General features: G+C 44.2%; 1 protein-coding gene and 1 long non-coding RNA gene across 3 annotated transcripts in view; one reads left to right on the top strand and one right to left on the bottom strand.

Annotated features, from left to right (window-relative positions):
• Positions 1 to 3,608: 3,608 nt before the first annotated feature.
• grin2aa (glutamate receptor, ionotropic, N-methyl D-aspartate 2A, a) overlaps positions 3,609 to 22,282 on the bottom strand; it is a 135,205-nt gene continuing 116,531 nt past the window's right edge. The window contains exons 12-17 of one of the 2 annotated variants that reach the window (XM_034593214.1): positions 21,001 to 21,144; positions 19,061 to 19,080; positions 17,379 to 17,468; positions 15,744 to 15,841; positions 11,708 to 11,946; positions 3,609 to 9,550 (exon numbers count right to left, since the gene is read on the bottom strand). In XM_034593214.1, coding sequence (XP_034449105.1) covers positions 7,595 to 9,550; positions 11,708 to 11,946; positions 15,744 to 15,841; positions 17,379 to 17,468; positions 19,061 to 19,080; positions 21,001 to 21,144 — 2,547 coding nt within the window. In that variant the 3' untranslated portion in view covers positions 3,609 to 7,594. Of the gene's footprint in view, positions 9,551 to 11,707; positions 11,947 to 15,743; positions 15,842 to 17,378; positions 17,469 to 19,060; positions 19,081 to 20,983; positions 21,145 to 22,282 lie in introns of both variants that reach the window. The other variant, XM_034593215.1, reaches the window with a different exon arrangement.
• Positions 4,430 to 15,552, top strand: LOC117766315. The gene is made up of 2 exons (XR_004614695.1): positions 4,430 to 4,534; positions 15,514 to 15,552. It is a non-coding gene; the product is annotated as an uncharacterized LOC117766315 (long non-coding RNA).

The following is a 22,282-nucleotide window of genomic DNA, read 5'->3' as shown; positions in this document are numbered from 1 at the left end:
GGCACTGCTCTGTACACTTCTCCTAAAGTCGACCATCTTAGCTCCACAAACATTATTCAGAGATTTAAAATAGAAATTTGAGTTTTTCCTCACTTATATGAAGTTGTATGAATCATGTTATAACAAGATACAGTATATTCAGGTAGCAATATATACAGTACACCCAATATAATTTGTTCACGTTTATTGGATTAATTGTAAAATCTAGTCTGGTTGTCTGAGTTTAATTTAAAAGATGGATTCACATTTTTAAGGCCCTCTTAATACAAAACATTTAATCATTCTTCCACTAACGGCCATTAGAAGATCCCCTCCCGTCGTGGTTCCATTGTCAGAGATGGGACAAAACACACAATGCACAAATTAAGTGTAGGTGAAGCTAATCTGATGCTTCTGCATATATCCAGCTGATTTCTTCTGAAACTATTCTAATGTTATTGCAAACTGCTCTTTCTTTATGTCCTCGTTGCCGAGCTGCAGTTTACAGGATTGGTTTTGGACTGAAAAGACGAATGTCTGAACACAGACACTTGATTTGACCAACCTCAATTGATGAAGCCTCATGTTACCTGAAGCCAGTATAAACATGGAACGATGACAGTGACCTGAGATGAACCTTTTCCATAACCTACACATTTCATTACAACTAAAATAACTCCTGCTTTTGCTCCCATTTTTTTTCAGTCATAAATATGCATGTCTATTAAATTTGCATGTCCTCCATTTGAAGTAAGTGTTTTGGAATATTAAGTCCATCATGTCGCCTATGTGCCTTTATAGCACACACGCTGAACCCAACGGTAATCTGGAGAAGAAGTGTGACGGCATTCACCCTTCAAAGGCTCTTCTTAAGGCGGGGGGGGGGGTCTTTTGTGTGAGCAGGCGACTGATGGGAAGGTGTAGTGAGCTAAACCACAGTACTTTGATCCTTTTTGCTTCTTAATAATCACACCTATTACTTCTTCTCTGGGCTCCTCTGAAGCGCTGGAGAATGGTTGTGCACTTGTGTGTGTGAGACGAGGCGAGATGATTTTAAAGATGCGGTGCAGAACAGAGTTTGATGGAAAATCTATGGGCGAACACCGGCGGACGACTTGACACACACACAAGACCCAACCGTACACACACACACACAGACACACAAGCAGGGAGGGCCGGGGGGGAGCCGACCGTGCCGATTGTTTGTCTCCCCAGATGAAATGGGAGGTGGTTTTCTGAGGACCGGGGGGGAGAATGGAAAATGACAAAATAAACGAGTGCTCTTTTCTCCCGCTTCTCTTTCTCTCATCAGCCGCTCCGCAGAAGAAGAATGATCTGCCACAGTCTTTTTGTTGTGTGAGCTGACACTACCGCACACAAGTATAATCCACCCGCCCCCCCCCATCCACACCCACATGCACACAATCGCACATATATACGGATTCCTCTGCAGTGCTTTTGTTTTGCCCACGTTTGCTGGTGTCTCTCTGAACTGATAAATGACACCCCCATTTCAATTACCGCCCCTCCTCTGTGCCTCTCACACACAGACACCTCTTGCAACCACCTGTAAAAAAAGAAAAGAAGCACAAGCTCCATATTTGAAGCTGAACCTCTGTGACCATGACGATGACTAATCTCTGGTTGTCACCGTTTGGTCTCATTAGAATATTAAGGTCATGATGAAGGCCAAAGGGGTCGGGGGAAGACACGACGGCTAGATGTGGTTAAATGGGATGAAGCAGAGACTTCTGAGATGTGGACATTCTGGCCCCTCACCAATCATATAATGTAACGCAGCCCGTCATTCGTGTGGAAGCCGGCCCCTGAGCAGGGCGTTGGATTCCCTCGGAGGCCGTTGTCAGGATCACACACTGTGGGCGTGTGTGACATTTGGCCCGGGCATCTTTTCTGTTTAAAATGTCTTGAGAGTCTTTCGTGTCTACTTGCAGTACATGTCTCCCGCTAAGTCCTTCGCACTGTTTTTAATACAAAGTGAGCGGCTGAAGGGGGACGTTCCACGAGAGCATCATGTGTCATGTTTAGTCATTTTACTAGGACGGTTTGCTGGGAGCTCTCCTGCTTTGAGCTGACTTGAGCGCAACTGGGATGTCTAAAAAATAAATAAAACCTTGCGTCATAGTGAGATCAGTGTAATTTTGCGCTTAAATTCTAACACGATCTCTCTGTAAACACACTTGACTATGAATGGGAACCCCCACAGTGTAAAAGAGTGGTGATCAAAAGAGTTTTGTTTTTTATTTAAGACAGTCGAGTCCGGATGGAAGGAGGTTTTTTGTTAGAGTGCAAAATGGTGCATTGAAGCAGGAAAACAGATGCAATGTAATGGATATATAGAAGGAGAGATAGAAGGTGTAAAGCACAAGGAAAGGAGAGAAGGAATACGGCAGATGGTAAATGTAGTCTTAGCCCAAATGGCCTCTTGATGCTCCACTGGACACGTGCATGAACACACACAACACAACACCTGTATCCTCATCTGTGCACGTGTGAAGTACAAAACCCAAACACGGGGGAATGGAATCACAACTTAGGACAAAAACACTACTGTTATGGTAGTAGAAAAAAATGGCAGTAGATGTACAAGGTTATGAGCAGATCTTTAGAGCAATATGGAAACATTTACCAACGGTGAAATGACCACCACAGTGAATCACAGAAACAAACAAACAGTAGGACCAAGTTGTGCGTTTCAAATTTAGATATAAGCCGACTGAGAAGTACAGAGGGCTTTGTTTGGATTTAAATCGAGTAAGAAGACATATTTTTCAGAGATCCCAGGTGTTGTCCTCAATTCAAAGACGCAAAAAATCCCCCAAAAATGCTGCTCTGCCCTCCGCTAGACAAGCACCAGGACAGGGTCACCTCCACCCCCCAGAAATGAGTCATACGAAGAGGAGCAATGATCCAGTGCAGAAGATTACCCATAGTTCAGTTCATGTCTGACAGCAGCTCAAATGAAAGTTCCCCTCATTGTACAAAATAAGTGATTTCATTGTCATTCTGCATTCAAAAATGTTATCAACGTTTGAAAGTGAAGGGGAAATTCAATAAATACCATTCGTTAAATACTGTAGAATATATAATGTTATGATAATGATAATCTGGAGAGTCGGCGGTTCAATCCCGGTCTTCCCTATCTGCATGCCGAAGTGTCCTTGGGCAAGATACTGAACCCTGAATTGCCCCTGATTGAAAAAAAGAGCTGCCCATATATGCACCAGTACCGTAAAGCACTTTTTTAAATACAGACGATTTACATACCATTCTGCAGCTTTTGCAATAATTGTTAAAATTCATATCTTACCTGCATTATCAGAATCGTAGACCTGGAGCTTTCCACTTAGAAAACAAACATTTATAAAATGCATGAGAGGACAGACTCAGTGTAGTCGCTCGAGTTCGAAGGACTTTTTTAAGCGTCTCGTGATGAAAACCACCGATATCCCTCCTGAACGTGTACAGATTCTGTGTCTGGAGCAGAGAACTGGAAAAAACACCTTTTCTCATTTCCTGTAGAATGATCCATCAGCATCAACCGACAGAAGTGGTTACAGGTGAGACACCTACCCCAGTGTGTATATTGTGAATTTTGACAGGACAGCAAACCTTGTGAATGGTGAAGTTTTATTCTAGTCGCTCTACAGAGAGAGAGAGAGAGAGAGAGAAAGAAAGAAGGGATAGAAAGAGCGAGAGAGAGAGATAGATAGAGAGATAGAGAGAGAGAGAGAGATAAAGAAACAGTGCCACTGTACAGAAGAGCTCCTGTGAAATTCACACAAAAAATATTGTTTTTACTCTTTATCATTTATAATTCTCCATGATGATGTATTCCAGTATGAATTTACAAGCGATGTATACAGGTGTCATTTTCTAAATATATTCAAAATAGTTCCTTAAAAGTCTTTGAGGAAGTATTCGTTTTTAAAAAAAAAAGCTCTATTCTTACAGCAAACAATAAAGAAAGAGAGGTCTTGTATCTTTGGAGGGATAGCAGACTCAAAGTAGAGGGTTGCTTTTTTTCTTTTTATCTTCTTTACAGTTGAAGTCCTGACTACACATGAAGGGAGAGGGAAGAGAGAAGCAGAGCTGGTGATACAGTAATTCTCACCTGCCATTGGAGGAAGAGCAAGGATGTCCCGCCATACCAAGCCAACCCTGACCCCTGACCCGCTCCCCCATTGGGCTCGACGCGGCCTGATAACGGCCCGTCCGCCAATGAGGGAGTTGCACTCGGGTCGAGTCCTCGCCTTCTCCCCCAAAAAACAGCAGCAGCATCTTCATCGTGTTAAACATAATTTTTTTTCTTCTCTCAAATATGTATATACTCACACCTGGTTACAACGCATTAGTGATCATAACATCATAACCAAAAGAACAAACAAAAAAAAGAAACATAAAACATTGAAAATTGTTACATCTGGGGTTGCATGCCATCACCTCATTATTTATCATTAAATGTAATTAAAATACATTTTTGCCATTAAAAAGAGCAGGGTTGTCATCACAAGGGTGTGTGTGTGTGTGTGTGTGTGTGCGTTTGAACATAAAACAGCATCAGTTTACATGACAGTTCTGTAAAAGTAGAACGAATAGAACAAATCGCCATGAGTTCATAAAATGCAAGGGGTGCCGTTTGATATTTTTACATGTGCATATTGTTCACTTGTCAGCTCACACAAGCAGCATGTGGAGATAAATATGATAATAATAATAAATATGCAGAATAGATGCAAAAAAGGACAGATGTAGCTCTTCAGTCAACATTGGGTAAGCTGATTGGGAAGCGAGGAGAGGTTCACTGCAGTATTCCAAGAGTACAAAAGGGCGATATGACCTTGGTTGTTAGAGATGGAGCTTCAATTGAAACACAGTGGCTAATGCAGTTGACTGCCATTATAAAACATGGAGAGGGAAGAGAGAGATTCCTGTTGAGTTTCCCCATATAAGGGCAGCGTTTCAGATTTTGGACGTTAAAGTAACATCCTCCATTCTGTTAAGGGTGCTCATTTTGGGAAGGAGCCGAGTTGCATGCAACCCCCCCTTCACTGAGCGAGACGATTTAACCTCCCTACCGCAATCCCTCCTTCCCCTCCTTCTCTTACCTCCTCTTCTCCCTTTACTTGGGTTGGATGAGTTCGGACAGAGAGCCGAACTGGAAGACCTTGGACTGGTAAACACCAAGAGGACATAAAAGTTGATCCTGTGTGTTTCTCTTTTCCTTTTTTTTTTCTTTTAATATATATTTTTCTACAAAAGATCTCACCGCATCATGTTCTGTCGCTACGGTAGAAGCTCCCCTCAAAACGCACAGAATCATCCTGAGGTATTTTATTTGATACAATTTGGCTTTGTGAATCCAATCAATCAAGCAAATCAGTAAGTCAATACGATTACATGTTTTTCTTTTGACTGTACAATTTGTACAGAATAATACTACAAAAAAATGGTTTTGGGCACGCGTGTGCGTGCAAGTATGTGCATGTGCAAGTCTTTTCTGCCAAGTGTTATCAAAAAGAACGAAACAAACAATCGAACAAACAAATGCATAAACAATCAGATTAGGAACCAAATGGTTTTCTTCAAGCTTACCCAAGTTCTGCCATGCACACACACAACTTACTCCACACTAAGATGGATACATAATTGATGAGTACATAACAGTGGAGAATCCATAGCTCCATCCTTCTCCATCTTTTCCCACCCACCCCAACCCACATCCCACCCAAACGACACTATGAAGGTAAACAAGGGATCCATCTCAACTGGTCTTTAGATCCTCAAGAGCCTGGTTGGATGTGGATCAACATCATCATACCCCCCCCCCCCCCCGTTTAGTCTGTAGTCGTTAGATACTGTATAGCACTGCTTCTGCCGTACCAACCGACAGACCAGAGCTCAACTTCACCAAAACCCAAAGAAATGAAGTGAAGTGGTTCTACAATAATCCAACACTCTAACACGGTGTCATGTTGATCGAGAAAAGGAAGGAGGAAGGAGAAAAGTAGGAAGGAAATGTCAGTGTGTTGTTTTTTTTTACAGTCAATACCCTGTTTCTCAGTGGCAGGGAGGTCAAAAGACAAAAACACCTTCGTGCCCATCCCCTCCCCAACTTGAGGTGGTGGTGGACTCAGTTGTCATTTTGTCCTTTTCTCCCTTGTTATATCCTTCTTTGCTCTCTTTCCTTCCACCATTCTCTCGCTCTTTTTGAAGCAGGAGTCACAGCATGACACTGTTTTACTAAGCACAAAGGTCAAGGATCAAGGTTTCGATTGTACACGTATCCATCCACCCTATCTAGCAAGACCTTTTCAAAAACATGTAAAATATGTGTCTGAGAGTGTAAATGTGTGTATTTTCTCACCTCCGACACAAATAAAATCAACCCATGCAAAATAATCTACTACACTTGATGGTATTTTTCAAAAAGCTATGCTTTTTTTTAAAAGCAAAGGTGGAAGAGAGGATTTAAAACTAATGGCTATTGTGCTACCAAATAAGCAAACACTAAAATCTTACATAAGGGGATCCGGATGCCAGAATCCCCAATAAATCTTATAGTTTAATATAATAAAAAAGCAATACGTTGCAATTATTTTTCTATGTGCAGTGCCACAAATGAAATGCCCATTAATTGCCTCAGGTGTCCCTGCTTGTCTCTCTTCGTTTCGTCTTTTTTATCCGTCAGCCTGTAAACATTATTCTATGATAGCACCTGCATTACACTCAGTTCTCCATTACTACCATGGGCAAAACCTGGGCCTAACAAATTCTGAACAAGCACACGATACCGCCAAAAATGACTGGATGCTCCACTCGCTGCCATTTAGCGTCTCATCTGCTTTCTCCTCTCTCTCCTCTCGCACTGCCAGGTGTCTCAGTGGCCATATTTGTCAGCCTAACAAGCAGCAGACCGTTGGACTAGCTCACTGTGACGTCCCTGCCCTCCTGGGACATCTACATGTCTGGCAGCGACACCAAACGTGCCCATCTGGTCTCCCTGTCAGGCCTCTTCTCCTCACCTAGTGAGCCCTAAGCTTGATAGTGGAGGTGGAAAGGAAAAAGGGGAGAATTAGGAGCAAATGAAGGAGAGTTTTTCTCTCTTTCTCTCTCCCTCTAATTTTCTTCTCATATAATTTCCCCCATCCTCCTCTCTACTTCCTCACTAATTTCACTCACAGATCAACTGCCTCTTCCCCAACAGCTCTCGCAGGGTTCCTTCCCTCATTGTTCCTTAGGCATTCTTGGTCCCACAAATGGGACTATGCCATTTCCTACCCCCTTGCAAAATGAATGAGTTATATCATTCCACTTCCATTTACACCCAGATAACTTATGGCATAGTGTCGGCCATGCATCCAACTCATTGGTACATGGCAGAGAGTGGATAGAAATGGTGATATCATCTGCAAAGAGAGTAGTAGTAGCACTGTCATACCAAAGTGGGCACAAGTTCTTTTGGGTTACAATGTCAAAGAGAAGAAGAAAAATGTAGTGTGGCTATGGCATCCCTTAGTGGATAACATAGTTGATAAATTATAATACAAACCCAGAGAGGAGTAAGGAGGAGAGAACACATTATTTCTACTATCAACTAAACATCGGACTCCAGACTGGGGATTTTTTTATACACCCGTCTATTGCTGAACTGGGCTGAGTTTAGGACGCCACGCGGGGCCGGGTATGCACTAGTCTTAGTGGCTGAGTAAGGCATCACATGCTCTTTATTGTACATGTCGTTAGTTATCCGCCCGTCCCGTGAGCAGTATGAAGTGGTGGATTTAACGGAAGAGCGGAGATTGTTCGCATCGTTACGTGTTTTGATGGGGGGTGCTCCAAGGACCGCTGCAGGCGAAGCTACTGCCAGCTGTTTGTAAATATCAGAGGAACTACGCCCATGGACCAGTCTGCTGCTGGTGTCATCCCTCAGCGAGTGGCTGAGGAATGGGTTATCCGAGCCATGGGCCGGGTACAGGGATTTGCTCCTCTTGCTCTCCTCCAGGTTGTGGTTAAACATGGATTTGGACCCAGTGCCAAACAGTCTGCCGGAATAGGGACGCATTCCAAAGAGGTTCGCATAGTGCGAGTCAGATGTGGAGTCTAGGAAGCGATCCTTCTCTTTGAGGCTGACACTGCGCGCCGGTCGGCTCAGGTCTACATCCTTGGGTTTTTCTAGCATGATGTTGTCAAAGGAGTGCTGACGACTCAGCCTCAAGCGATTCCTCTTTTGGACATGCGGCCCGTCTGTCTGTGGCCAATACAGACCAAACATTTCATCTGGCTGCTGCTGCTGTTGGTGGTGCAAGGTGGGGCTGACCAAGGGGTCTGTGAGGAGCTGGTCTTCACTAATGTCATACAGGTTGGCCATGTGGAGGCATGCTTCACACCGATTATAGGGTGAGCGTGTGGCAGAAGCTGCAACAGGTCCAGTAGGTGGGTATGACCCTGCTGGTGGGTAGCTAGCGGTCACTTTGGACAAGCAGGAACGGCAGTGTGTCTGTTTGTACCGATCCATGGATTCATGTGCAGACATGTTTTTCTCTTTCAGGTTGTAGTGTTTGGAGTAAGCTGGGTCTGGTAGGAGATCAGAGTCTGTATGATGCAAAGGTGAGGAGTTCAGATGAATGATGGGCTGCTCACACTTCCTATAGTTGTCGCTGTGGTCGGAGTAGATCTCGGGGTATTCCAAATCATCTGCAGCAAGGCCACGACTCTCGCGATAGAGAACGGGGTCTGAATGCAGGCTCATCTCTCGGTCTGAGTCTATAGTGTAGATTTTCTCTCCTCCTCCTCCTCTCCCAGTTTGGTTGGTACTGCCGGGGACCTGCTTAGTCTTTAAGTAGGACAGCTCCACCTCACTGCAATCCCTTGGGTATTTTGATGTCACAGCTCTTTTTTTTAAGTTGTCCTTGGGTTTCAGGTGCTTGTTGTTTTCTGGGTCCTTGTAGGAGGCTGCCCGACTGGAGCAGTCGGAGATGTCGGAGTGGGCTGTGTCCTCAGGGAGGTAGCGCTGCGTCTTCATCGACATGCGTGGATCTGGCATCAGCATGTCAGGCATTGGAGGGGGCCCAGGTGGTACCGAACGTAGCGTGTCCACTGACTTCTTCCACAGGGTCCGTGGCGGCTTGGCATTAGTCTGGACTGAATCAGCACTCACTGCCACCTCTACTGTGTTGGGATTGGCATCGTTTAGGGTCAGAGGATGCTGGCCTCCCTGGAAGATGTAGTTGTTAAGGTGGTCTTTGTGGCGGTTAGCGAGATAAGCCTGCAGGTCACCAGTGTCCCCATAGATCATATCTTTGGGAGCATAGCTTCGGTTGTCAGCGTAGATGAAGTTGCCCTTCTCTGCCATCATGTCCATGATCATTGGGCCAGCGGAGTGCATGAACTCACGTTTGGGCGAGTTCAAGCGAGAGCCCGCCAGGTTAGACATGTTGGTCATCTGTTTGGCTGACTTTATGAGCTTAAGCATTTTGTCCTGAGGGCTAAAGTCCATATCCGTCTTTTTCTTCATGTCAATGTGGACTCCATGGATACAACTCCAGATTCCCTGCATGGTGACATATGGATGAACAAGTGGAATGGCGGGGGGGGGGAAGCCAAATAAAATATGACGAGGGGTAACGGGAGAAAATGGGAGGAAGAGGGGAATGAGAGAGGGAACGAGATTTATGGAATGCAAGAAGGACAATGGAACATAATGAAGAATTGACAGAGAAATGGAGAGAGACAAATAGAAAAATTATTACTTATTTACTCTGGACAAACATATTCGTACTTTGTATGTTTCATTAAAATAGATTGCATTAATATTAAGTGTTAAATTGATAGTGACTCATTAACACAAACTTGAAACAGTATTAACAAAAGCCTTCTTTCATGTTCACTGAAACATAGGCTACTTGTTAGACTTCGACTTTGTGAAAATCGTTTCCTCTTAACAACCATGTATGATTGAATTAAGATGAAAGCGTAGTAAGAACGACAGAACAAGAGTGCTTAAGTGGAAAGTATTAAATATTAATCATGTAGACGCCAAGACAACAAAACACACACAGACTATTGCCAAAGAAAAATTATCCAACCAACACATGAAACCAGTATTAAGCACCACTGCCAGCACAACCCTCTGTCTATCATAACCAAAAATAGCCAGTGTGCTGTATTTTGTAAAGGGGACACGCAGCCAAAATGTGATGCAACACAATGCAAGTCGTTCAGCGGCTCCATCGATTTCACCACTATATAATCTGAAAACCTCTATTTTGAGATTACACCAACTAAAAAGAATCCAAATTTAGTAACGTAAATCAACAAAACTATAAACTGAGGCTGGTAGCAAAGCCTCTCATAATTTGATGCTGCAGGCTTACCTATCCTGCAGGGCTCACAAATCCTTTGTGAAAGAATAACAGTAAACAGCAGAAATTACCATCACTTTGATTGTGAGGGAAATTAAATAAATTATGGGCTTTTTCTTTGAGCTAAAAACTAAACAGGAGCTGCCAATCTCATGTCTGAACTCTCATTCTGTGGTTTCTCCGAAACACAACCGCAAATTATTTTTCTCACTGGAGCTCATTTTCCTGCTCGCGAGTAAAAAGCATTAATCATGTTAACAAATTTAATTTTGCTTTTTGGTTCAGCTCACGTTTTTGTCGGCCTTATCAACAACACAAGATTGGTACGGAGCCCCCTGAAGTCCAAACAGATGACTGCACCCACAAGGTCACTATCACCCAGTGGAAACAAGTTAAGTGTATGTGCAGCAAATGATTCCTGCTGATGACAATTCTGTGTCTCCATACAAGAGCAGCAAGACTTTCATTATGTGACAGTCCAGGGTGAAAATTCAACTTGATTAGCCGAGTTCTCTCCATCACTGTAGCTCTGTGCCTCGGAAATCCTCATCTGAATTTGTATTAAATCATCTTGTGCGCACGAGATAAAACATAATCACCTGCCGGGACTTGAGGGGCTCGGTACACGGGCCATTAAGGATGTGTGTCGCCCTCAGTTTCCCCCTCGTCAACACCCGCTCTTTTAACTTTTAACAAACAGTCACACTTTGCCCCCCAAAGCAGTGCAGAGACTCTGCAGTGCATTTAGAGATGCACGTCCATGTCTTTGGTTCTCACACACAACAAGGGAGAAAGCTGACCTTTCAGTAGAGTGAGAGAGAATAGATTGATTTAGCGTGGGGTGATTTCACCCCAAATAAAAAAAAACATGCTGCAATTAGGATCTATTTTTGTCTACATTCAGGGCTGCCTCGTGATCCCCCCCTCCTGCTTCCATCCCCAGCCCTCGCTCTTATTCTCCTCCGTGCAGCCTCCCCCCCTTTGTTTCACTCAGTTAACTTTAGCAGTCGCTCTCTTTCTCCCCGCCTGCTTCGTCATGTGCTTGCTTGTTCCGCTTCTCTTGTTCTGTTCATAGAAAACAGAACTAAAATAGGCCCGTCTGACCCCAATAATGCAGAATTACTGCCAGCTATAGTTGCACTGCTTTACAGTCTTCAACAGACATTTACTGGCCTGCTTCTGTTGGGCCAGTTTCAAGATTGTTCCAAAGAACGTCTTGTTTTCATTAAAGATTGATTTCTATGTAAAAGCAAAGCAGGTGTTTGTTCTCCCAAACCACAGAGCAGCTTGCACATGGCTTGTAGAGCATATCTGCCATCGCCTCCTGCTCCAAAACCAGTACTTACCCGACTAATGGAGAAAAGAAGCCCGGGCGTGCCGGAGCAGACCCCGGTGAAGCAATATCTGAGCCTCCAGTAGAAGAGATGCTCAGAGACAAAGGTGATGAGCGACAGCCCCATGGCCGTGGCCAGCATGTAGAAGACCCCGGCCATGTTGTCCACATCCAGCTGACTGGACATCACCTCGTTCTTCTCGTTGTGGCAAATACCCGTCAGCCACTGGGCTTCCAGTTCCTCCATTTCACCTGAAAGGCAAAAGAACAGAGACAGAGAGATACTCAAATGCTTTACTGAAAGGCCCTTTGGAGTTTTTAAATCAATGAATTTTATTCCCTGATACGGCATCATATCAGGGAGCTGCGAATAATGTCCAGACCCAGTTCTCCAGACTTTTTGTCGGCAACTTGTTTGCCTTTCTCACAGGCACAACACAGCAGGAGGTGGGAGAAAGTCTGAAGATAATCCGGTGGCTCTCTCTTCTGGAGAAAGTGCAAAGAATCTCCGGAGATCCGTGCATGTCTGAAAGCAGCTTAATTCTTGTTTTGAATATACTGATGGTGTCTAATACTTTCAACAAACAGAGTTAGTTATACATTGAAAGCATCATGGGAAGTAGAAGATGCTGTACTAATGTATTTTTCAGTTATTAGTCACATACGATATCTATATAATAAGATATAGGTTAAATGTTAATACATCCTTTTAACTAAGTTGTTTTTCGTGGGCTTTGGTTTAAAATACATTTCTTTGAGCATCACCAAGCGAACAGGCTTCCAGTCCCCCCCCCCCAAGCTGCCTGATGGGGCCAAGAGATTGTTTCTGTATTGTTAATGAAAAGAAAAGTAGGAAGCAACAAAGACCTTATCTTTTCTCATTCCTCACTCTGTGTCCCCTTCCTCCCTTCTGTCCCCCAACCCAAACACCCACCCACCCCCCCTCTCCGGCTTCCTCTGTGACATTTGGCGCGTGGCTAATCCAATCTGTGTCATTCAGGGCTGGATAACTAAGGCTGCGAGTGGGGAAGGACAAATATCATGGTGGTGTTCAGCTGGATGTCTCGGGGGCTGCAGACGCACTAAGACATCATTAACCCTTTAGGACGATTGAGGGGAATTTGTCTCGGGTTGGATTTACCCAATAGAAAAGACGTTGATGGATGCACCCGTCGTACGTCTTTGTTTAAAGATGCCAAGCTTGGAAGAGAATTGAGATAAATTAGATTTTTAGTTATCAATAGGTCACTTTGTGTCTGTTTTTCTTTTGTCTTTTCCTTTTTTTAAAGTAGAGTGCATTCAAGGGGAAAGCTGTGGGGAGCTGCCACTGTCTGCACTGTTTCCCTGAGTCTGTGGGGAGGAAGTATTGCTGAAATTCAAATTCTGTTCTCTTTTCAGTGGCCGGGCAGCTCAGGCAGTAGTCTGGTGACCAGTCAGCTGGAACACAGGAACACAAGTTTCTGAGGGTAATCCATACTTTTCGGGGGCTTTGGAAGTAGGAGAAGAAAAATACATATTTTAAAATGTAGCTGGGATTAGCTCACTCTCTCAAGTGGTGTAGATAATGGACGGACGGACGGAGGGATGGACTGACAGATGTTAAAATGTGTGAGTGCAGCAACTAAACTTTTCTAAATTCCGTCTTCTCCATTACCTCATTATGAGCCGCAAACACGAAATCCATCCCCGTCCGGGACATTTCTTTAAAATGTTTTTCTGTACTTTGAAATAACTCGTCCTCACTTCCTGACCCTGACTGGATGATATACACAAACCTGCCACTCTGTCAAAATGTATGAATTTGGACTCGGGCCACTGCTCCAATATGAACACGTTGGATCAAGATGGTGCTGTCAGGAACTAGGATTTACAAGTGGAACAGAAAGTACAATGTCTGTGCGATTGCCAAAACGGTAATGGTGAGATGACGCAATATGACATAAACTTTTCTCTTAGTTTATTTTTTTTTCTAACCCTCATGGAGAAAAAGTGACCTGCAGCTGTTTGTCTCTGTCCGTCCATCTCCGTGTTCTTCATCTTCCTCCACTCGTCCCCGAACGCATCTTCTCCCCGTCTCCTCTCTGTCTGTGCGAAGCCATATGCTCTCCACCCACATTGTGTCTATCTGATCAAGTAGCATCTGCCAGGACTCCCAGTCACTGTCATCCATCAAGGACCTGCCCTCCTCTCGCTCCTCATCCCCCTCTCCCTCACTCACCCTCCACCTGACGCACTCTTCCCTCATCTCGCCGCTCGTAACCGCGCTCCCTGCCCCGTCCTCTCGTTGACCTCACTCTGGCCATCACACACTCACACCGTCCCGGTGCTTTTATATCTCTTTCAGCACTTTCTCACTCAATCTGTTCCATCACTCTCTCCATCACTCTCTCCATCACTCTCTCCATCACTCTCTTAACAGTTCATTTATCTCTTTTTCCCTTGCTCTCCCTCTTTTTTCTCTCGCCCTCTCCCCGTCCTTCATGATTTTAATCCTATATTTTAGATAAATATTAAGTGTTATTATTATGATGAATATTGTCAGCACATAGATAAGTGAGGCATATGATTTAAGTGAACTGAACACACTGCAGGGACTGAATTAAATGTTACCAGAGCTTTTTTCAGACATGACCTGCAGGTAAAATCCTTAGAATTGGATATGGAGTTTACCCTCAGTTTCACACATGCACAACACAGCAGGAGGTTTTCTGCACAGACGCGTTCACAACAGCAACAAATCCTCTGCGGTTTTCAGGCGAGAGGTGGAGCAGCCGGGTTCAGCATGCGGAGGCAGGAAGTGAAATATTAACTTGCCGTTGGGTCTTATCACCACAAACTCTCTTGACATCATCGTCGGTGTCTTCTACGGGTTTGTCATCACTTTTTCACCTTGAGATATTTGTTTTCTTTTTGTTTATTTCATTTTTGCATCTGTCTTGTGTTAGAGGTTTCATCAACCTCCCCACTCGCTCACGGCAAATCCCCTGCTGTTTTCTCAACTTCTCCTGGATTTCTACTGACATTATACTAGGAGGCCAGGTGGAGAAGGTCCACAGACACTGCGGAGCGTCTCACTCGGACATTTGCGTTCACACATGCACCTCCTCTGGAGAAAAGACGGAGGAACCGCGGAGTTCAGTGCATGTGCTTATTAGAATATTCGTGGTCGAGTTTATTTTGTCTCGTTTCAATATTTTTAAATTCCACTGTGTGCATTTGCATTGAGCAACTCTGCTCACAAAGCTACAAGTATAAAGTGACTGGATGAGATTAATGATCAGGAGAAGAAGACAAAGCAAAACATAAACACCGAGTCGGATTTTTGTCAAAAGTTGCCCAGTCGTGAAATATGATGGAGTGCAGCCTGCGTGCTCTGCAGCTCCGATAAGATTCGGTTAGGGAGGATTCTTGTGACACCAATGCTCATTTAATCAACTTCAGTGCACTTAATGTGAGTGGCTGCAAACACTCGAATCAGCAAAATGCTTTTGATGTAAAATGCAAATGAATCTGTCACTTGAGCTGTCTCACTTTCTCTGTGTTTTGCAGTGGGAAATAGTTTATGTAAGAACTTGGAGCTACTGTAATAAAGGAATGTGGTGAGTCAGATAGAGCAATGGGAACACACACACACACACTCACACACAAACTCCCAAACACTCACACACATATCTGGTGCTGCAGAGAGGAATACATTAGAATAACTTACACACTTTGCCCTCTGTTTAGAGCAGCCTTTTGTGTCCAGAATAACATCAAAGCACTATTTATACTTCACTGCTTTTCCTTTGTGCTGTCAGCAGACAAGGCAGGAGAGAGATGTGTGTGTGTGTGTGTGTGTGTGTGTGTGTGTGTGTGTGTGTGTGTGTGTGTGTGTGTGTGTGTGTGTGTGTGTGTGTGTGTGTGTGAGAGAGAGAGAGAGAGAGTGTGCAGGTACCTGTCCCTGCATTGTAATGGTGGTAAAGAATACTGTTACCTTCTTCCTTCAGGATTTGCACTTTGATTTTGTATACAAGAACACTGTGTATGTGTGTGTGTGTGTTTCTCACCATCTCCGATAATGGCCAGGATAGCCAGGTCCACCTGTCGTTTCCAGTAGGAGCCTTTCTGTAGAGCAATGCCGTAGCCGGTAGTAGCAAAGATGTACCTGGCCACAAGCACGTACACACACACACACACACGCAACACGTATTTTAACCTTTATTTCTGTGCACGGTGTCACTGCGTTGGAAGATATCTTAGAGGAGATACCTCATGCATAATGATGCACGTAAATGTCATGACCTGGAACTGTGGGTCAAAGACGCTCAGTCAAAATCACTAAAGGAGATTACAGCCACTGTGCCACTGCAGAGTAACGGCTGCTGTCTACTCTATAACTAAATGTAATCTCAATTTTAACCAAATTGACATTTTCTTTTTAGAATTTCCTCCTGTTTTTCTGGAATGAAAATGTGGGGAAATAAATCAAAGGTCAGCTGTTGTTCTCAGTTGGAAACCAAACAACAGAAACAAACATGTAAGACAGACGGACACTTGAAGAAGCACGACTTGCCTTTGTGCTAAGAAGATCAATACCACTCTCATGTTCGGGAGTGAATATGAGCAGCGGGTTAGTGCGGTGGCCGAGAGAGCTCAACGCACTGCAAATGAAGACGGGAGCCAACTTGGAAAACACCTTCATCAATTTGACGACACCCTGCGCTGCAAAAAGTCAACACATGCAAATACAGAGACGCGCTGCAAATAGCGGAAACGACCCCAGAAATGTGTTCACGGGACCAAAACAAGTGATGAACCTGTAGTTTCAACGCTTTAGTGAAGCTATTGAAGCCTGCTCCTCGTCACTGGGGACGGAACAGGCAGCTTCATCACTTTTTCGTGTCCCCTGGAAACATTTTTGTGTCGCCCGTATGTGTCGTCAAATTGATGAAGTAGTTTTATTTTACTATTTGCATGTGTTTTCTTGATTTGCAGTGCGTTGAGATCTCTCGTCACCTGAGGTCAGAGTACCTTTAGCATCAAGGCTGGAAACAGCTAAGTGTGACAACCATAGACTTTGTATATAAAGATAAAGGACAACATGATGACGCCCCCAAAAGTGAAGCCAAAGTGTCTCAATAGCCCCCTGGTGGCTGGCTGTGGTATAGGTCATAAATCCACTCCCAGCTCTATGTTAGTGGAAAGGTCAAAAAAATGTTTTCTCAAAGATGGGCTCTGGTATTTTAGGAGTGAAACGTCATGATTGACAGCCAAGACTGACTCGCAAATAGTCGAGGACAAGAATTGGTGGGACCTCGCTTCTGCGGCGCTACACCACGATCACTTCTGGATAGTGTCGTCCATCTTTATATTCGGTCTATGGTGAGAACAACACGTCGAGTGATTGTTTCTGTTCAGGACCAGTAACTAAAGCGAATAAGTGAAGTTCCAGAAATGTTAACTGTCTGAAATTTGACTATGTACACGTGGCACAAAGAATCTTGCCGATAAATAAGCTATTCTAAACTTCAACTGTCTTGAATTTACATGCATCCTTGCAGTGGAACCATCAAAAATGAACATAGAAAAACCCTTCACACAACTTACATAGTGGTTTCGGATCTAACAACCTCTGGATCACATGATGGCGTGCAGACAATCCACACTGAAAGAGCATTTCTAAGGAATTAGAGCTTAGTTACCCGCTGCCAATGGTCACCAGCTTACACCCTTCATCTCTGCCCGCCATGTAGTTCAACACTGCAGCATCGTAGATGAAGGCATCCAGTTTACTGCAAAGGAGGAAGAGGAAAGAAGAGGAGAACAAACAGAGTGAGGGGATGAAGATAAAGCAAGAGGGGTTTCGAGTTGTTTTTGTTAAAGAAGGCGAGTGAGGAATGCACATGCAGAGACACAAAGAAGAAAAGGGGGTTCAGTTTTTCACAATGTTGCTTGTTTGTGGATCAATTCTAAAGTGTTAAATCATCTCCGATAGAACGGCAGCCCGAGTGTAACCAAACACACAGAGGACACAGAGGGGAGCGGCTGCGGCTCAACACACCACGCTTCACCGACCACAGGACCTTGGAGGCAAATGACGACCTAAACAAACTTTAGACAGGCACAAACATTTACACTGTCACTTTCTCTCTCTGCCTCCGTCAACACACACACACACACACACAAACAGACACACACACACACACACACACTCACATACAAACACACAAGAAGGTTTGCGAAGTAGAACGTTAAAGATCCCAGACTCAGACTGACATTTTCAATGTAAGTGATGCTGTCATTAAGGGCTGCTCCCTCACTCGTTCAGAACTTGCACATTTATACACAAACACACACACACACACACACACACACACATAGAACCCTGCAAATAGTGCAGTGACTGGCTGGCATTTACTGAATGTCAGATCCAGCCCTCTAACGGAGGCTCACAGCCGATAGTTTAGCTGTGTAATTAGCTTAACCCAGCACTGTCTCCATCCACACGCAGACTGCGTGTCCAAACTTGTGGAGAACCAGGCGCGCTCGGGTGTGTGTGTGTGTGTGTGTGATTGTGGCTGTGCACCGGTGCGTGTCTGTGAGCGTGGATTTGTGCCGGCATGTTCGTAGATGCTGGCCAGACATACTGTAGCTCTAATGGCTTGGAGAGGGACTCAGCCGTCACTGACGTGTCACACCTTCATGCGGGTGAGTAAAAAGTCACAGATTTCCTCGCCACGTTCCTTCTCTGCCTTTGAATGTCAACGTTAACACAGCAACACGGCCATTTAGTGTGACCCTGAATCTTATTTTACAGCCCTACAGGAAAGATTCTCTGGTGCACTACCTCGACTGTCACTTTAACTCCTGCACAAACAGCAACTGCACCTCAAACACATTTAGATGAATCTTAACCTCAAATGACTTCACTAATTCAATTTCATTTGTTTGAATCAAAATGTTTCTGAGGGGTTTAAAGTATTACGAGGGCTTTTAACGTGTACGATCACAATGTTAATGCTGTATTCAGTTTCAGTTAATGCATGCGAGGCTGACAACAGACTGACAACAGCAGTGCATCATAAACACCCGAGAGGCCGCGTTGATGTTAAAGAAAATAAAGAGTTCAGGCCGAGGGCTCACAGATGCCAAGACTCTTGGGTCCAGGGAGGATTTCACAGCTCTGGAAAGTTACCCCCCAACAGTCGTAAATCCCCGGCTAAATGTGTCCACATTTGCATGTTAAACATTTTTAATTTCTTGAGTGCCATATGGTTCACGGTGTAAGGTAGTCTGAAGTGAGTGCATTTGCATATGTTTGAGCAGTAAATGGAGAATGCTGCTGGGTGAAGTTGAGGCAAAGGTTAAAGGAGCGAAGGAGAACCCTGCTTTTAACTGCCAGGGCTCTTTGTAATGGGAGAGACAGGGTTCATCTGGCTCTCACTGGAAATGAATGAAGAGGACACACACAGTCAGTTTGATCACTGCAGCTTGTTGGGACAGCGGCAATACATTTGTCAACAGATATGAAGGAATCGGTTTTAAATTCAACTTCACCCCTAAGTTTGGGGAGGCAGCCCCCCCCCCCAGCATGACATCTCCAGTAGCAGTGCACAGACAGACAGACAGACAGACACACAGACAGACAGACAGACAGACAGACAGACAGAGACAGATTCTGCAACAGACATTGGACGTAGACGGCCATTCTCCGGTTTCCTGATGGCCACGACCATGGTCATTCTGAGCCGTCTGAACCTCCGGCACAGGCGGGGCTGAAGCAACAGCATCTGAGGGGCATGGTGGACCCACGCCATTCGAACTGCTGGCAGCTGTCTCAGCCAATGGATGTGTGTGTGTGTGTGTGTGTGTGTGTGTGTGTGTGTGTGTGTGTGTGTTTGTGTGTGCTACATAGTATTAAACAGCTAAACAGGATGATAGACGTCTCTGAAAATGAACGTGGCTCCAGATTCCCACTCACGGTTACTGTTGGTGATGTAGAGGCACAGTTGAGCCACGTTCAACCCACAAATGTAGATATTTTACAAATTCGGTGATAAATGTGATGTAAAAACCAGCATTAATGTATTTCATCAAAGACAGACACGTGCAGAATCTCTTTATTGTCATTTATATATCTTTTCACATTCACTTACTCCCCCGTGGTTTTGGTTCTCGTGCCTGTAACAGATTGTGTGAGTGAAACCTGTCAGCGTTACCTGTGACGAGAGCTAACGCAGCCATCGAGCCTCACTCAGATTAACGCTGCGCTGTCGCTCATCTGCTAATACCACACAACAGAGTTATCAATGAACGTATTACACACACACCTGCAGCCGGGTACACACGAGCATGGGCTTTTATTCCTAAGCCCGCCTGCGTGTAGTATTACTTCACTGAGGTATTTGTACGTGTGTGCATGTCCTGTATGTTAATGCAATGTGTGGCCGAGAGTATCTCACATGCTGGAGTGGTTTATTTATGACTTATGAGACAATGAGCTGAAAGACAGAACAGCATAAGAATCATGGATTGTGAATTATATCCTCACATTTGTTGTGTGTGTGTGTGTGTGTGTGTGTGTGTGTGTGCAGACTGTTCTCTCTCACTCTTTTCAGCTGAGAACACTGATTGGATCCCACCCCACAGCCATTAACCAATCAGAAATAACGTCTTCTCAAATCATATCATCTCACCATCCTTTACCTTTACCACTTTTCTTCCCTTCCCATCTCTCCATTCATTAATGACTCCCCCCCCCCCTTCTCTCCTGTGCCCTTCACCTCTCTCTCTCTCTCATTACCACTTCCTTCTTCTTCCCCCTCTTGGTCCCTTCCTCCTGCCCTCCACCCTTCCATCACTTCCACCAATCAGACACTTTGCCCTTGGCCTCCTTCCCCACCCCTTTCTCTCTTTTCCCCGCGGTGTGATGGTGTGACTTCTTCCTTTTCTTTTTACCATCTTCACCTCCTCTTCTCCATCCATCCAACGCTTTCACTGCTCCACTCTTTCAATCTGCCCTTGGTTAGCTTTGCGATAACACTCTCTCCTTTCCTCTCTGACACCCCCCACCCACCACCACCACCAGTCCCATTATAGAGACCAGTACTAAAAATAGCTCCTGCTGTTCCCAATGTGGAAGCCCATTCATCCCCAGTCTCAGAGGAGCTGTCACACACAGACACACACACATGCATGCAGGAATGCACAAAACAGTTTAAATACACAAATGTATATACAAATATTGATCTTTACTAATGATATTTGATGGTGAACAAACACAAATGCACCCGCAGTGCTTCCTTACCCTGTTTTGAGACTGACAAGTGCGTCCACAACGCCAGTTTGATGATATTTCACCATGTACTGGTGCATGGCAGGGTAGTTCTTCCTGATGTTCCTCTCTGTGGAACCGTTTGGAACCGTCCCGAAGCGGAACGGAGGCGAGTAAGCATACGGGTTCTGAAACTGTGGCAGAGGAAAGGAGAACAATGGAGAGGAAATGAGGAGAGGAAAAAAAAAACCCAGAGGGAACAGAAGAGGTTAAATATAAATACAGAGATCTGCACGGAGACAACATGTATTTTGTGTGTCTGTGTGTGTGTGTGTGTGTGTGTGTACCACACAGATTCCCTGCTGATAAGATGGGAGTCAGACAGAAGCCATGGATTCCCCTGTGATTGCCTAAACTCCTGATTAGCTTCATTGTAGTTAAGTCTTTCCCAATTTAAGAACTAATATAATTAAATGTTTAAAAATTTGCATAAGACACATTTGAGGATCCTATTTAAGTGAATTAGAATCACTGCCTCGCGGTGGTGCGCCTCGCATTGAAGGAAAGATGGTCACGATCTCCCCCCCTCTGCTGCAGAATAATGACGAGAAAATGTGCTGCTGCAGAACATTACGATGTCAATGTGAAGATGACCTTTGACCTTTTGAAAATAAAAATGTCCGAACTGTATAATTCTGACATTTATCTTAAAATGTGTCATGATTAGTGCATTAATTCTAGATTAAAGGCCAAAAAAATCGTTTTGTAAGTGGCAAAACCAAAGCATTTCAAATTTAGATAATTAGAAAAATTCCTGAACGGGACAGACAGACGGACAACTCAGAAACCTTGTGTGTTTTCATCCCTCAGTGTTTTTATCCCGTTTTGCCAACATCAGTCATTAGTTATGAAATGAAATCATGGTTTCTATAATCACACATTTGAAAGGCAATAAATCAAGTTGGGAAAAGTTGTTTTTTTCCAGTTTGCATAGTTGCTTTATGGAGTTCTACCTAATTGAAGAAAAGTATCCACAGTTCTCAAGTCAGAACAAGTGCGTATCAGTGTAGCACATCACTATCTGCCTTTGAGCGGGTGTCACTTCAAGAAGCAACTACGCTCTTAGATCCTGTCCCACAAATGCAGGTCATTCTTTTGGAGTTTCTAATATTTGATCACACATCACAGACGGACATGGTTGTTTTTTAAAATCATTTAAAAGTTACAAAAGCCTGCGCTGTTATTATTTACCAATGAACAAAACAAGTTATTACAGAAGTAACCCCCTTTTACTACAAACTAATCTTATGGCTTATTGACTTATCTCCCTTT

Source organism: Hippoglossus hippoglossus, chromosome 8 (genome assembly GCF_009819705.1).
Source record: "Hippoglossus hippoglossus isolate fHipHip1 chromosome 8, fHipHip1.pri, whole genome shotgun sequence".
In the NCBI taxonomy this organism is placed as follows: Eukaryota; Metazoa; Chordata; class Actinopteri; order Pleuronectiformes; family Pleuronectidae; genus Hippoglossus; species Hippoglossus hippoglossus.
Note: the sequence above shows the minus strand (reverse complement) of the source record. Positions and strands in the feature narration are given on the sequence as shown.